The sequence below is a fragment of the Zootoca vivipara genome, chromosome 11 (genome assembly GCF_963506605.1).
Source record: "Zootoca vivipara chromosome 11, rZooViv1.1, whole genome shotgun sequence".
In the NCBI taxonomy this organism is placed as follows: domain Eukaryota; kingdom Metazoa; phylum Chordata; class Lepidosauria; order Squamata; family Lacertidae; genus Zootoca; species Zootoca vivipara.
The window spans coordinates 9,325,268-9,342,827 of NC_083286.1; the positions used below are offsets into that span (position 1 = coordinate 9,325,268).

At 42.8% G+C, this 17,560-nt stretch overlaps 1 protein-coding gene across 2 annotated transcripts in view; it reads left to right on the plus strand.

The window, feature by feature from the left end:
- Positions 1–17,560, plus strand: part of LRRC2 (leucine rich repeat containing 2) — a 69,513-nt gene that overhangs the window by 21,765 nt on the left and 30,188 nt on the right. For both annotated transcript variants that reach the window (XM_035099800.2, XM_060280112.1), the window contains 2 exons: positions 8,882–9,089; positions 11,293–11,449. In XM_035099800.2, coding sequence (XP_034955691.1) covers positions 8,882–9,089; positions 11,293–11,449 — 365 coding nt within the window. The remainder of the gene's footprint in view (positions 1–8,881; positions 9,090–11,292; positions 11,450–17,560) is intronic.

Below are 17,560 nucleotides of genomic sequence, written 5' to 3' on the forward strand. Positions count from 1 at the left end.
CTGCTTTTTAAGATGCTGTCTAGGTTTGTCATTGCTTTTCTCCCAAGAAGCAGCGTCTTTTAATTTCGTGACTGCTGTCACCATCTGCAGTGATCAAGGAGCCCAAGAAGGTAAAATCTCTCACTGCCTCCATTTCTTCCCCTTCTATTTGCCAGGAGGTGATGGGACCAGTGGCCATGATCTTGGTTTTTTTGATGTTGAGCTTCAGACCATAATTTGTGCTCTCCTCTTTCACCCTCATTAAAAGGTTCTTTAATTCCTCCTCGCTTTCTGCCATCAAGGTTGTGTCATCTGCATATCTGAGGTTGTTGATATTTCTTCCGGCAATCTTAATTCCGGCTTGGGATTCATCTAGTCCAGCCTTTCGCATGATGAATTCTGCATATAAGTTAAATAAGCAGGGAGACAATATACAACCTTGTCGTACTCCTTTCCCAATTTTGAACCACTCAGTTGTTCCATATCCAGTTCTAACTGTAGCTTCTTGTCCCACATAGAGATTTCTCAGGAGACAGATGAGGTGATCAGGCACTCCCATTTCTTTAAGAACTTGCCATAGTTTGCTGTGGTCGACACAGTCAAAGGCTTTTGCATAGTCAATGAAGCAGAAGTAGACGTTTTTCTGGAACTCTCTAGCTTTCTCCATAATCCAGCGCATGTTTGCTATTTGGTCTCTGGTTCCTCTGCCCTTTCGAAATCCAGCTTGCACTTCTGGGAGTTCTCGGTCCACATACTGCCTAAGCCTGCCTTGTAGAATTTTAAGCATAACCTTGCTAGCGTGTGAAATGAGCGCAATTGTGCGGTAGTTGGAGCATTCTTTGGCACTGCCCTTCTTTGGAATTGGGATGTAGACTGATCTTCTCCAATCCTCTGGCCATTGCTGAGTTTTCCAAACTTGCTGGCATATTGGGTGTAGCACCTTAACAGCATCATCTTTTAAAATTTTAAATAGTTCAGCTGGAATATCATCACTTCCACTGGCCTTGTTATTAGCAGTGCTTTCTAAGGCCCATTTGACTTCACTCTCCAAGATGTCTGGCTCAAGGTCAGCAACCACACTACCTGGGGTGTACAAGACATCCATATCTTTCTGGTATAATTCCTCTGTGTATTCTTGCCACCTCTTCTTGATGTCTTCTGCTTCTGTTAGGTCCTTACCACTTTTGTCCTTGATTATGGTAATCTTTGTACGAAATGTTCCTTTCATATCTCCAATTTTCTTGAACAGATCTCTGGTTTTCCCCATTCTATTGTTTTCCTCTATTTCTTTGCATTGCTCATTTAAGAAGACCCTCTTGTCTCTCCTTGCTGTTTTTTGGAAATCTGCATTCAGTTTCCTGTATCTTTCCCTATCTCCCTTGCATTTTGCTTGCCTCCTCTCCTCCGCTATTTGTAAGGCCTCGTTGGACAGCCATTTTGCTTTCTTGCATTTCCTTTTCCTTGGGATGGTTTTCGTTGCTGCCTCCTGTATAATGTTACGAGCCTCCATCCATAGTTCTTCAGGCACTCTGTCCACCAAATCTAAATCCTTAAACCTGTTCCTCACTTCCACTGTGTATTCATAAGGGATTTGATTCAGATTGTATCTTACTGGCCCAGTGGTTTTTCCTACTTTCTTCAGTTTAAGCTGGAATTTTGCTATAAGAAGCTGATGATCTGAGTTACAGTCAGCTCCAGGTCTTGTTTTTGCTGACTGTATAGAGCTTCTCCATCTTTGGCTGCAGAGAATATAATCAATCTGATTTCGATGCTGTCCATTTGGTGATATCCATGTGTAGAGTCGTCTCTTGTGTTGTTGGAAGAGAGTGTTTGTGATGACCAGCTTGTTCTCTTGACAGAACTCTATTAGCCTTTGCCCTGCTTCATTTTGAACTCCAAGGCCAAACTTGCCAGTTGTTCCTTTTATCTCTTGATTCCCTACTTTAGCATTCCAATCCCCTGTAATGAGAAGAACATCCTTCTTTGGTGTCATTTCTAGAAGGTGTTGTAGGTCTTCATAGAATTGGTCAATTTCACTTTCTTCAGCACCGGTAGTTGGTGCATAAACTTGGATTACTGTGATGTTAAAAGGTCTCCCTTGGATTCGTATCGAGATCATTCTGTCATTTTTGAGATTGCATCCCATTACAGCTTTTGCCACTCTTTTGTTGACTATGAGGGCCACTCCATTTCTACTACGGGATTCTTGCCCACAGTAGTAGATATGATAGTCATCCGAACTGAATTCACCCATTCCCTTCCATTTTAGTTCACTGATGCCCAGGATGTCGATATTTATTCTTGTCATCTCATTTTTGACCACATCCAGCTTACCTCCATTCATGGTTCTTACATTCCAGGTTCCTATGCAATATTTTTCTTTACAGCATCGGACTTTCCTTTCGCTTCCAGGCATATCTGCAACTTGTGCATTTAACTTAAGGAAAAACTGAGACAATTCTTCCTGCTGCAAGACTGTTTTTAAGTACAGATAGGGTGAACCTACAGAATCAATGGCCATGGGAACTTTTTTTTCTATTAGAGCAGCTAACTTTAAAGGAAAAGTGCTGGTGCTGTGATGTTTTTTTTATTGTAACCATCTATATGTAATCTTTCATATGCAATTAAAAAAGAAAGAAAGGAGGCAACAGAGCTATTTCGAAAATTGTGGACTGCCTAATCCCTCCGAACTCCCTTTTTAACAGAACAATTCAATTTGGCAATGTGAAAGACTTCTCAATCACCATGATTATTCAGAGAAGCAAAGCCGATGCTCAGCTGTACCGTTTGACGTCAATGTAGCTATGCTTATTTAGAGACATTGACTATCATGTGTTGACAAAAAGTGTTGCTAAGACTGCAAAGAATAAACTGTTTCCGACTCTCTCTCTCTCTCTCTCTCTTCTTTGAGCACAGAGACAGTTTTCACCTGTGTACATTCAAATAGTGGTGTGATAATGTGATCCTACATGGTGGTATAAGAGGACTGAGAACAATGATATTCATTGAATTAAGTTGGAAGGGATCCCAATCACAGCTAAAGAATCACCTGACGGGTGGCCATCCAACCTTTGTGTGGATGTCGGGGGTCACTGGGGCAGACCTGGGATCCTTCAGCAATTTGTGTGGATGCCCCATGTGGTTATATGTGATAGTTGCATTAGAGAATTGCTGTGGGCCCAAAAGTGTTCTCAAGATCTGAGCTGGCCTCACTGACCGAGGCTGGCAATTGGACCCTTCTAGGGAGGAAGAGCTATAAAAAGCTTCCTCTTTGAACAGTGCTCTTCTCTAGACATTTCCAAGTGCTGTAAAGGTGTAACCTCTGCAAAATCAGGGTCACATTGTGTGGAGCACCTATTGCACGTCAAGGCCCCATGCCCTGTAGTTCGCTTATGTAATGAACACACAAGGACACGGATAGTTTAGGTTAATGGGCAAAAATAGGCCACAACTTTATTGGTTACAGATGTGAGCGGTTTGGCTTAGGTACTGGGTGAAACCAGACTATATCCTGACTCCTGTGTGTCTGCAGGGAGTCTCCTAAGGGTAAATCACCGGTAGGGGGTGCCCTATGTCATACATCAGGCTTCCTCAACCTCGGCCTTCCAGATGTTTTGAGACTACAGTTCCCAACATCCCTGACCACTGGTTCTGCTAGCTAGGGATCGTGGGAGTTGTAGGCAAAAAACATCTGGAGGGCTGAGGTTGAGGAAGCCTGATACACATCAAATCCGGGCACCCTTGCCCAGGCTTCGGACAGAACACCCGGATCCCTTTAATGGGATACCCTTATTGAGGAAGGGCAGGCGGAGGCAACAACCTCTCCTCCCATCACAAAGGTTTACCTACCCAATGCCTAGCCTTACAAGTCCAGATATTATACCACTTGTGTGAGATTTGCAGTATTCTACATTCTCAGCCAGTTGTAGACAGTAAAGGCTTGCACTGAAGACTTCAGCCAACTTCTAAACTGGACGAATGGCCCTGTGCCAGAAAGCAATGCAGCATAAAATTTGCTTACTTTGGTCTTTTCCTTGGATGTTGAGGATGGTAGAGTGAAAATGGTCTGTGATTAAAGAAGGTGCTATTGATGAAGGCCATTTGCAATTTGCTGGATTCTTTCAATAAATTGAATAAATAGCAGCACCCACCAAACAAGCTGCCAAAAACGAAAGTAAAGAGAACTGCGGAAAAACGGGCATGAGTAACAGGGAGTATAGCTTAGGAAAAGCTAGCTACGTTATGATAGTGTAGCTGTAGCAGCATTTGCAACTGGCAATTGTGCTGACATTACTGGCTATAATTCAGCTCCATTAACATTGAAGGGGAATTCTCTCTAGCAAAAATATGTATGTTATACCTGTTTTTAGCATTATTGACACTGGCTTTTCACATACTGTACCATCTTTGAATATTAGTGAATATATGCCAGCAAAAATGGCATTCAGCAATAGTTATCTGGACCTACTACCCTCCAACATGTGCAACTTGCAATTCCACTGATCTGGTAACACAAAGTTCTCCAAAACACTGCAGTCACATGCCTGTACCTATCCACAATTCCAGTGAATAATGCTCCGTGCTGTGTTGCCTACCAAGTGCTTCACCCTCTCATTTCTGCAGTCTAAAACAGAAATACGACATCTTGGGGAACCTGCTCATCGGTAGGAACCTGCTCATCAGTTGCAATAATTTTTGGAGGCCATTCTCTGTGTTGCACCGCTAACAGAGACGTGATGGGCAGAAATGCAGGACAGGGCTTTACAGGGGCAGCACCTTGACTTTGTACTTTCTTCCCAAGGTTAGCACGACCCCCATTCTCAGATATCTTTTAGGTGGGCAGTTAAGACTTTTTTATTCTGCCAGACTACTTCCGCTGCATTTTAACCTTGTGAGCTATAGATTTGTTTTGCTTGATTTTAATTGTACGTGCATGGGTTTATATAGGTCCCTTGATCCATTTAGATTGCACCCCATTGGCCAGATTAAACCCAGCGACGAGGGACCTACCAATCAGGTGTTGTGACTATCCAATAGACCTACCCACAACCAGGAGGTCAGTCTCCAGGTCTCACTGCAACATGCGCCCTCTTTTAGGGAGGACACGCTTTAATGCATTATAATATATTATTATTTCTCCATGGACTTCACCTCCCACCTACCTTCTCTCCTCAGTCGCATCTCAAAAACCTTTGCAGCTCATTAACAGCACTGGCTTATTGAAGGCTTGCCAACAACATCCATGCATGACTCTTGGGGGGGGTGTCTATTTTTATTCTGTAGCGTTTCCCAGAAATGGCTGCATGACCTCTTCAAATAGCCATTGTCTTGCTTGTGTGAATTCCCAGTTGAACTGGTGATCTGTACTGTTTACATTAGTAACACCACTTGCAAAGTCACTCTTAGCAACCTATTGGATTGGTGACCTTTGGCTCTTGACTGTTTAACACTTCTACCATTCTGTAGTATTTCTTTAGTGCCAAACACTGTGTTAGGAATGGAAAAGGTGCCGGGGTGTTGTGGCACCAACCCAGCCTGATCTTCTATTCTTAAGGAGGATTACATTTCACTTACAAGGCAAATAGGAAATAAAACAATAAGTGCTGGCTATAAAATGCTCCCAGTCTACTTCTAGGTTGCTGGCTTGATCAAACACTGCAGACTTTCCAAGTGTTCCTATTTTCCAGGGACAATCCCAGATTTACAAAAGCTGCCCCAGTTTGGAATGTCCCACGTTTCCTCAGAATGTCCCTATTTTCATTGGAGAAATGTTGGAGGGTATGGAGTTAGCCGACCCCTGAGCCAAGGAGATAAGTAACTACGCAACCTTTAGAAGACATATGAAGTCAGCCCTATATAGGGATGCTTTTAAATGTTGTTTGATTATGTTTTTATATATGCTGGAAGCCGCCCAGAGTGGCTGAGGTAACACAGTCAGAAGGGCATTATTATTATTATTATTATTATTATTATTATTATTATTTTATTAAATAGGATGTCCCTATTTTCATCAGATAAATGTTGGAGGGTGTGACACTGTAACTTCACATGATACATTGAAGCTCACTCACAGCCATTATTTATTTCTTCGTATGCTACTCAATGCACAGCAGTAGAAAACTGTTGTAGGAAGGAGAAGCAGGCCCGTCCTTCCCAATGGGGCTACTGGTGCACTGCGTCAGGGTGCCACCCTCTCAGCGAGTGGTGGAGCTGCGCAGCTTTGCTGATGGTGTCCCCTTTCCCTGCACGCCGGCCACCATGCTGTGCTGGACCTCCGGCAGCTGCAACTTGGTGCCCAGCCTGGGGCGGGGGTGTGTGTCCTTGCCGCCAACCCAGACGCACCACCAGGCCATGGCTGGGCTCCAGAGGCGGCGGCCTGGGGCACGGCTCCATCCTGCCCGCCCGCCCGCCGGGGGAGGACCCGGCCCACTGCTGCTACTGGGTGGCTGCTGGGTGGAGGTTGGCCCACCCGCCGGCTCCACAGCAGCTGCCCGGCCGCCTCCATTGTGCGCTCTTGCCCTTGAGCATCCTGCTTGCTTCGCAGCCCGGCTGCTCCTTGGGTGAGGCGAGGGAAGCTTGGGCGGGTCAGGGAGCAGTGGCAGTGGCGGCGGCGGCCCTGTCTATCCCGAGTGCGCACGGTGTCATCGATGCCTCGGAGTGGGGCGGGCTCTTCCTTCTCGGGGCCTCTCCCTGCCCAGCATAGCCCCTCGCCTGGTTCCTGCCTCTCTTCGCTCCCCGCTCTTCCTTTTTTTATATAATGAATTTTTATTGATTTTTCATTAGACTATTTACAACAGCTTAAAAGCTTCAACATTATACATTTGTCAGTTTCTTTCAGGTTCGTACTTCCCTCCCCCCTTTGGTAAGAGGTATAATTCCCTTTTGATTCGCGCATTTTGAAAAAACACGTCACACCCCAGACAAATTAAAGATTTAGCCAAAAACATATCTTAGAAACATCAACTTTGTAGGTTCTAACTTATGCCCACAAGAGTCTTTAAATTTTTGTAATTCTCCTTAGCATACTCCCAAAATTTACTCCATTCTTCACTGAATTTCGTATCCTCCTGGTCCCGGATTCTGCAGGTCAGGTTCGCCAGTTCCAAATATTCCAACATTTTCACTCGCCATTCCGCAATTGTAGGTATTTCTGTTGTCTTCCACCTCTGGGCTAATAGGACTCTTGCTGCCACTGTGGCGTACATGAACAGTCTTTGATCTATTTTCCAAATTTCATTTCCCATCAGCCCTAACAAAAAGGCCTCAGGTTTTTTGGGAACGTGTATTTAAATAGTTTTTTTAGTTCATTATAGACTTGTTCCCAGAAACTTTTGACTTTGTCACACGTCCACCACATGTGGTAGAAATGGCCTTCTGCTACCTTACATTTCCAGCAAGCTTTGTCTTTTTTCCTGTACATTTTAGCCAGCTTTGCTGGTGTCATGTACCAACGATATACCATTTTTAGTATGTTCTCTTTTAAGGTTATGCATGCTGTAAATGTAAGGTTTTCCTTCCACAATTTTGTCCATTTACCAAACTCTATATTGTATACCAGATCTATAGCCCATGTTATCATACATTCCTTTGTTGTCTCATCCATTGTGTACCAATCAAGCAGCAAATTATACATTTTCGACAACAATTTAACATTATTCTCCAACAGCTCAATTTGGAATTTCGATCTTTTCCACGCTCCCCACTCTTCCAAAGAGGGACGAGCCTGCCCAGAGGGAAGGGTGGGGGCGCCCGAGGGATCCCTGCACCACGGCGCCAGATAGGCTTAAGACGGCCCTGAGGAGAAGGACAAGAAGGAATAACTTGATGGTGCTGCCCATGTTAATGGTGAGCAGAATTCCAGAGAGGGATGTCCCCCACTGACCTCAGGGGGTAAATATGCAAAGAACTGCAGCACAAAAAGTCAGGGAAGGCCTGTAACTTGGTAGCAGAGTATCTGTTTTGCCTACAGAAAGTCACAGGATCAATTCCACAGCATTTCCAAGTTGCTCTGTGTTATTAGAATGACATTTTGCAGCTTTTCAGCATAATGCCTGTGTGAACTCTTCAAAAAACCATTGCTTGGCTCATGTTAATTCCCAGTTGCCCTGGTGAAAGTCTCTTGGTGAAACTCTGGAGAGCTGCTTTCAGTCAGGGCTATGTGGTCTAACTTGGTATATGACAGCTAACAGACCCTCCAAGTGTCCCTGTTTTCCAGGGACGTCCCCGATTTATAGAAGCCGTCCCGGTTTCTGATTTGATCCCAGAATGTCCTGCTTTTCCTTAGGACGTCCCCATTTTCAATGGAGAAATGTTGGAGGGTATGGAGTTATTTGACTCCCAAGCTATCTGAAGGCAATCCTGTATAGGGAATTTTTTAAAAAAATGTTTGATGTTTTATTATGTTTTTATGTATGTTGGAAGCTGCCCAGAGTCGCTGGGGCAGCCTAGTAAGATCTGTGGGGTATAAATAGTATAATTATCATTATGGAATGGGACACCCCTATTTTCATCAGAGAATTGTTGGAGGGTATGAGCTTATTTTGTTACAAAGCATCTCAGAAATGAATGGGAGTCCATCAAGAGTGAGTTTGGCTTCCTATTGGTGCCTAATAATGACAAGAGAAGACCCAAAGGATATTTTTTGTCCTTAGCCAAAGAACATTAGTTCCACATACAGTCACAAGGTTCGTATTTCTCCCTGTGTTGTGTGCACAATCACACCAAGTTCCTGTGCTTTTAAGCTGTTGACATTGTTTTTTTTACAGTGGCAGAAATTATACGATCTCATTTGGATGCTGAATGATCTTGTCTTTTTTGAAACACGATGTTATTACATGGTTTTTTATGGGGCGGAGAGGGAATAAGAAAGAAAAGACAAATGCTTTCATTTGTCCTGTTTCAGGATAAGGCAAGAATGGGACATTATCCTAGAGTGCAGAAGAAATGGCATTCCACAAGCTGCATATCTGAATAATGGTGTCGTAGATGCTAACAGAATTTTGGATAAGCTTGAAAACAACTCTCCGCTCATTAAGAAGATTGCCTTGTTGAATGAAACGCAGAAAGAAAGAAACAAATTTATTTTTCAACTTTCAGGAGAGCACTGGACAGTAAGTGGGTAGAATATTTGGGTGGTGCAACACTTTGCCACAAATGATATTGAGATCAGAGGATTAAATCATTTCCCCCCACCTTTTATATAATCACATTGGTCATAATCTATCAGAATTACCGTAGGTGTGCCAACATCTGTTGACTTCATTAGACTTAAGCATGCCTAAACTTTGTTGAATTAGAGCCTTTGCTTGTAGGCTTGCAAGATTTTCTTCTCTAGCCTTAAAAAGAAGAAGAAAGAATTGCAGTGCCTTGTATAAAGCAAAAGTTAACATGATACTACAACAACATTCATCCTTGAAAAATAAATAAGAAAAGGGATCAAAAGAAAAGCAGGAAAAAATGAATGTGAAAATATGTTTAAAGGACACTTGAAAACTTATTATGACTGGCTTTTCAGAATTGTGCTTCTCACCATGCATATGGCTAAAGGCTTATATGGCATTTTAGTGCTTGGTTTACAAACCAGCTTATGATAGGAAGTGAAATTTACACAGGCTTCCTTTTGGCTCTGCTCTTCAATTCCCTCATGTTCTTCAGTAATCTTCAGAAGCCAGCAGGAAGCTGATAAATTGTTCCACAAAGACAGCCACTAGAAAAGTCTAGTCTTCATCTTTAATAGGAAAGCAATATGGAAGCCCCCTGCATTTCCAATATAATTTAAAGGCAAGGTAGGCTGGAAAGATCTCCAGGGTTGCTTTCTACTACTTTCTACTACAGAAGGTTGCCCAGGAGAGACTGTGGCTCTCAGGCTGAAAAAGACACATGGGGGGGGGGAACCATTCGTGGACATAAGCACTACTCAAACTTAATTTATCTCCAAAATATGTCCCTGTTTTACAGCCAGTTGCAGGGCTGAGAATGTCCAACTCGAAGTGGCCTCTAGTGAGGTTGGGCAGGCCTATTTGGCTGTGCTGGCAACACTTACAAACAAGGAGGGTGTGGGGTGGTCTGGAGAGACCAGTGCAGTCTGAATTCTGAGGCCCGGTAGTCTGAATTTGGGCTGAGGTCTGGAGGTTTCCCTTTCCTGTTCTAGAAGATTGTCATGTCATCCCTCTGAGCTCCACTTCTTCCTTAACTCTTGGAAAAAAATAAATATTGCTAAAGGGAGAAATGAAGCTCAGAGGGATGACAATCTTCTAAAACAGGTGAGAAGCCACTGGAACATGGTCCAAATCTTTGCCAATTTTGGTTTCTTTTGGTTTCTCATGGACAACCTTTTGCCCTGTGCTTTTTGCCTCATGTAAATCACTCCCATCTCACCAGGCTGTTTGCCTCATCAAGGAAAACATACATGGTGTTATGCGTTGAGGGGTGAAGGTCAGTCTGAATGATGCCCTGAGCAGCTTCCAGTTCTTGGCCTCATATCCAGCGAGAGTTAGAATCTAGTAGAGAAGGTTGCTGAACCAGTCAAACAAGCTTCTTTTTTGTAAGACAATGACCTTAGCTGGCCACTTATAAGTGTCCTTCCTCATCAGCATCCAAAAGATTGAGGCAGAGAGACATTTTTTTCTGGCTCTGTGCTGGACTGTGGGGCTCCTCTAGCAACCATATATGGGAGCAAGATGTGTTAATGCGGTGAGCACCTCCATCTTATGCTCAAGTTATATACCGGTATATGTGTAAACAAAACCATCTATCCCATAGATACCACAGTCTCTGCTGAACTTCATTCCAGGAAGCCAAACCCTGGAAAAGTTCTGGAATCCCTGGAGATCCCTGGCATGTATGTTTTCTTTAACGGGAGAAACAGCTGCTGGGGAATGGTTTATATTCGGAAAATGGTTGGAGGCAAAATGACTAAGACTCCCTCCCTCAGTCACCGCAGTACCTGGGACTGTTTTTGAAATAAATTTAAAGAGATGTGAGATCTCATCACATAGTTCCAGCCTCTCCTCTAGTTCAGCACTGTGTATTAAAAATACATGTATTGTGGGCATTATGAATGGGGTCAATGTGTGTAAGTTGCCGCTCTTCCTTTTAAAATGCATGAGAGGAGACCAGGAGAGATCTGCCCCCCTTCCCTTTGCATGCATGTTAAATGGGGGGGGGATTGTGATTTCATAGAAGCATAGAGTTGGAAGTGCATAGTACAATGAAACATATGTTCAAAGCACATTTAGTATCTCAAAATGTTGACAAAATTCTGTTTGTGAAGATTCCTAAATAAAGACCTTTATGCGTATCTCCTTTTCTTAGGAATTTCCAGATTCTCTGAAAGACCAGACACATCTAAAAGAATGGCATATAAGCAATACTATGATCACAACCATTCCAGCCTACATTGCCTTATTTCAGGAGCTGAGAATACTAGAATTACCGAGTAACCTGATCACAGAGCTTCCGCCTGAAATTGGTAGGTCTCCCGCTCCCCAGACATCACCTTTATTGTTTATCATCACATTTAGCGCTGAACTGAAAGGGAGCATGCATTTCCTTAACACTTTTCGCCTCCTGTCAAATGCGCTCTCTCACTTTTAGGTGACGTTTCCCATTCTTTGTTGGGGGGGGGGGGGAAAGATGGAAGTTCACCACGATCTTGTTCCATGTTTTTTGGGAAGGAGACAGGAGGACTCTCGGACCTGTCAGAGCCCTCATGCCTCCTTCCCAAAGCCCAGCACTTACTAGGCTTTAGGAAGGAAGGCAGGAAGGCAGGAAGGCAGGAAGGCAGGAAGGAAGGAAGGAAGGAAGGAAGGAAGGCAGGAAGGCAGGAAGGAAGGAAGGAAGGAAGGAAGGAAGGCAGGCAGGAAGGAAGGTACTCCTTGGCCCCCGTGCCCTGTGTGGAAGAACCGGTCATGATGCCCTAATCCCACCTCTGATGATTGACTGCCTGCCTAAATGACACTTAAGTGAAAATAATGCTGGTGGATGGGTGACAGATGTATCCAGATGCACACCAGGTTTTGCAATGGCAGTACTTTTTGGTGGTTTCAAATTTGGTGATTTGGGGCTTAATTTGTGAATGAGTCATTGAGATATTGCAACTGGGTTGTTGACAATAGTTCACACTTCCTTTCCCTTCCCAGAAATGGAAATTCTGGACTATTACAGTGGTACCTCTACTTGCGAATAACTCTACTTACGAATGTTTCTACTTACGAACGCAGCTCCGTCCGCCATCTTGGATGTGGTTTAGATAGGATTTTTTTCTACTTATGAATTTTTAGATTGGGTTGCTTCGACTTACAATTTTTTTCTCCCAATGCATTCCTATGGGATCCGACTTACATTTTTTTTTTTACTTTAAAATGTGCATTCAGAACGCATTAAATTCGTAAGTAGAGGTACCACTGTATTTTCTTGAGTTTCAACCAAGAGAGTTATGTTTTGTTGTTGCCAACTTTTTAAACCCAAGAACCTTGGTTCATTACAGAAGGGGGAAACTGTTCATCCCCTTAAAACTAGAAGTAAATAAAATTAAAATGGTCTCTTCTTTTTTCACTTTTTTGGGGGGTGGGGTTAAGTAGCACAGATCTTAACTAAATAGTGTCTTAACTAAATAGTGTCTAATGCCAGGTTAAATTTTTCCAACTGTTAACACTTATGGATATGATTTATTTATTTATGTACATTATACTTTATGAATATAATTGCCAGCTGATATCAGGATATATTTTATGGGCACTCTGAAAGCTAAGTGCATTAGAAAACCACCCACAAGGCACAAGCATGAAATTTATGGGTATGAAACAAAAATTCAAAGTCTGGCTGTTTTATTGGTGTGTTGATCTTTGGGATGAAACAAACCAGCAAGCTTAATAAGTATTCCACAAGGTGGCAGTGGAGAATAGAATAAAAATGGAATCCTCCTCCAAATTAGATGCTATCTCAAGGTCTCTTCTTCTTCCTTTGAGCTGATAGACGCAACAGGCGTTCTTGGAAATATGATTTGTCACATAAAAATGAAGAGCGGGGGATAGTTAGTTGCATAAAATGCTCTTTGCTCATGTGTTTTCCCCTGTCCTGAAGAAAGTCCTCTTGAAAAATCATTGGCCTACACACTCTGGCTAATGGAAATTACTACGATGAAGTGCTTGTCCCCAATCAAATGAGTGCATTTGTTGGAGATGTACTTCCACATCACCAGCATAGCAGTTTTCCCACCAGGCTCTCCCTGTGTCTAGGGTTAGGCCCAGGCCTCTTAGTCAAGCTGGTCTTTTTTCTTTCACAGAAAATGCACCATCGCCAACACCATTATTATCCCCATCAACATTTATACCAGGCATAGGCAAACTCAGCCCTCCAGATGTTTTGAGACTACAATTCCCATCATCCCTGACCACTGGTCCTGTTAGCTAGGGATGGTGGGAGTTGTAGTCCCAAAACAGCTGGAGGGCCGAGTTTGCCTGTGCCTGATTTATACCTTTACGTAAGATTCTTCTTATATAACGGTTAGGTGGTGTGGAACCTTCTGTGACATCATAGCAGCTCAGTAAATGGATTGGATGGGTGAGGTGCTTATGGGTAATAAGCAGCATGAGTCAGTTATTAGCATTCATGGGAAGATTCTTTACCTTTCAAAAGGGCTTTATGTACAAAAATGGCTTTATAATGGTCTCCACTTACAGTTTTCTTAACAGCCACTTAGGAACTGTAATGCAGCTTTTCTCTATTGCATTTCCACAATAATAACACCCACTGCCTATTAAAAATTAAAAGTTGTACTTTAATTACTGGTTTTAATGTGTTTAATAATGATTTTTTAAAAAGGAAGAAATAAAAATAAGAATAAATCATGACTCAGGAATGACTGGGATCGTTGCTGCAGCTACTAATTAAAAGTAAAATATTCTCAGGCATGAAATTACCAGGGAAACTGGATTTCATTACTGCTTTAACTACTTCCACTCAGAAGGCACAAAGATACATTGGTTGTTTAATTATTTAATTTAGATCTTCTTCTTTTGTACACCGACACAAACCATTGGATCATATAATGCCAATCGTGGCCCAGCTGCACTGGCTGCCAATTAACTTCTGGGCCCAATTCAAAGTGCTGGGTTTGACCTATAAAGCCTTTTTTTAAAAAAATTTATTTGGTTTTTACAAGGCAAAATTATAAAAAATAAGGATAAGGAATGATTTATTGGCCAAGTACCAACATACTTGGAATTTTGCTTCGACTACATTGCAGTTTAATTGTACCTTATACAAACACTGTTCCACTCACAATACAATAGCACAGCAAAGGAACCCCACCCATAACAGGCCTCCTCTTCCGCTACACAACAATGAATTTAACAATTTGATGGCACAAGGGAAAAAACTGTTCCTGTGCCTAGCTGTTATTGTGTATAGAGTCCTGTAGTGATGTCCAGATGGAAGCAAATCAAGCAGATGAAATTCAGAATGCAAAGGATCTGCGACAATTGCCTCCGCTCTCTTCCTAACCCGGACAGCATAAAGTGTCTCTATTAAAGGCAAACTAACACCAATTACACTTTCTGCAATTCTTACTGCTCATTGGAGCCTTTTCTTGTCCATCTTGGAGGCTGTGCCATACCAGGCAGTAATAGAATTACAGAGAACAGTTTCAATGGTACCTCTGTAAAATTGGATCAACACTTCCTGGGGCAAATTGAATTTTCTTAGTTGACGCAAGAAATACAACCTCCGGTGGGCCTTTTTAAAAGTACTATTGATGTTGCCTGACCAATTTAAGTTTTGAGGAAATTATACAGCCCAGGAACTTAAAGGACACTACTACTACAACCATGTTACCAATGATGGAAAGTGGCAGCAAGACGGAAGAGTGCCTTCTGAAATCAATTACCATTTCCACTGTCTTTTGGTCATTCAGCATCAAATTATTCCTGATGTTGTACCTGAGAAGTGGGTTCAAATTATTGGGCAGCTGCGAAGGCGAAGAAGACTTCCAGAAACGTGGGGTTGAGTTTGAAAGTATAAAAAGTACTTTATTGCGAGCTTGCAAGAAAGCGACTCAGCATAGGCTGGCCTAGAACATCCTTATTTCCATTACAGATACATTATTGATATACAAAGAAGTGATACAGAAGGGAAAAATGATTATTAGATACATTCATATATACATATACATATACATATATATATATATATATATATATATATATATATATATATATATATATATTTGAAATGTGAATACTCTAGTCTAGTCCACATAATCCTTGGCCTGCTTTCGCAAGAATTCCTTTCCTATCACAGTTCTAGGCCGCATGCCAGTTCTTTCAGAAACCTTGAACATCTTCTTCCTAAAGAAGAATACTGTACATACTAAAACCAGGTGGTTGGTATCTCAAATAAGGATGCGCTTGTCAGAACATGATTCCATCATCTCCTTTCTTTAGTGGGACAGAGGACACAGACTTAGAAATGATTTTTAAGAAAATATGAATCTGCTTCTGAGGGCATGTACCTGGGTACATCACTGCTGCACCACGAAACAAGATGGTCTACATCCTGCCTATACACAGATTCCTAGATAAGCCCAATAACTGTTGTATCATCTGCAAATTTCAAGATCTTAACCGATGGGTCAGTTGAGGTGCAGTCATTTGTGTAGAGAGAGAAAAGCAGTGGGGAAAGCACACACCCCTGGGGAGCAGATGTACCGATGGTATTGCTGCTCGATATAATTTCCCCCAACCTCACCTGCTGCCTCCTGTCCATTAAAAAGCTGTGTATCCACTGGCAAACAGGAACAGGAACATTAAGATGAAGTAATTTAGAAAACAATTTAGATGGGACAATAGTATTAAAAGCTGAGGTAAAGTCCACAAACAAAACTCACACATAGGCCCGCAGGGAATCCAGATGTTGCTATTTGAAAGAGGAATAAAATTTTAGGGAGTATCATCATCATGATCATTGAAACCTTTCTCCACAAAGATAATTTTAATTTGTCCCATTTCCCTAAGGTTTCTTTAATTTCTTTCCATTTTTTAATATAATTATCTTTGAATAAATTCTTATTATTGTTTGTTATCCAAAGGCCTGAATAATTCACCTTATTCTCTATTTTAGCTCTGTTTTTTCCTCTAATTCTTTTCTTCTCTCCCATATTTTTTGTTAATAATTTTGATTTTTCTTTATTCAACTTAAAGCCTAATAATAATAATAATAATAATAATAATTTATACCCCGCCCATCTGGCTGGGTTTCCCCAGCCACTCTGGGCGGCTTTCAACAGAAATATTAGAATACACTCATTTCTTAAAGATTAAAAGCTTCCCTAAACAGGGCTGACTTCAGATGTCCTCTAAAAGTCTGGTAGTTATTTTTCTTTTTGACATCTGGTGGGAGGGCATTCCACAGGGCGGGTGCCACTACCGAGAAGGCTATCTGCCTGGTTCCCTGTAACTTGGCTTCTCGCAGCGAGAGAACTGCTAGAAGGCCTTCGGCACTGGATCTCAGTGTCCGGGCAGAGCGATGGAGGTGGAGACGCTCCTTCAGGTATACTGGACCGAGGCTGTTTAGGGCTTTAAAGGTCAGCACCAACACTTTGAATTGTGCTCGGAAACATACTGGGAGCCAATGCAAGTCTTTCAAGACTGGTGTTATGTGGTCTCGGCGGCTGCTCCCAGTCACCAGTCTAGCTGCCACATTCTGGATTAATTGTAGTTTCTGGGTCACCTTCAAAGGTAGCCCCACATAGAGCGCATTGCAGTAGTCCAAGCGAAAGATAACTAGAGCATGCACCACTCTGGCGAGACAGTTTGCGGGCAGGTAGGGTCTCAGCCTGCTGATAAACAGGCAGATGGAGCTGATAAGCAGCTGCCCTGGATACAGAATTAACCTGTGCCTCCATGGACAGCTGTGAGTCCAAAATGACTCCCAGGCTGCACACCAGGTCCTTCAGGGGTACAGTTATACCCCATTCAGGACCAGGGAGTCCTCCACACCTGCCCGCCTCCTGTCCCCCACAAACAGTACTTCTGTCTTGTCAGGATTCAACCTCAATCTGTTAGCCGCCATCCAACCTCCAACTGCCTCCAGACACTTTCACAGGACCTTCACCGCCTTCACTGGTTCTGATTTGAAAGAGAGGTAGAGCTGGGTATCATCCGCATACTGATGAACACCCAGCCCAACCCCCCTGATGATCTCTTCCAGCGGCTGCATATAGATGTTAAAAAGCATAGGGGAGAGGACAGAACCCTGAGGCACCCCACAAGTGAGAGCCCAGGGGTCTGAGCACTCACCCCCCACCATCACTTTCTGAACACGGCCCAGGAGGAAGGAGCGGAACCACTGTATCACAGTCCCCCCAGCTCCCAGCCTCTCTAGACGGTCCAGAAGAATGTTATGGTCGATGGTGTCAAAAGCCGCTGAGAGATCCAGCAGAACTAGGAAACAGCCTGATTGCTGACTGGAAGGGATCCAAATGGTCCGCTTCTTCCTTTTGCTAAAATCCTTCATTTTTTCTAAGGCTCTTTGAATGCTTTTTAATGGCATTTCCATCTGCAAACGCTTTGACTTTATATCA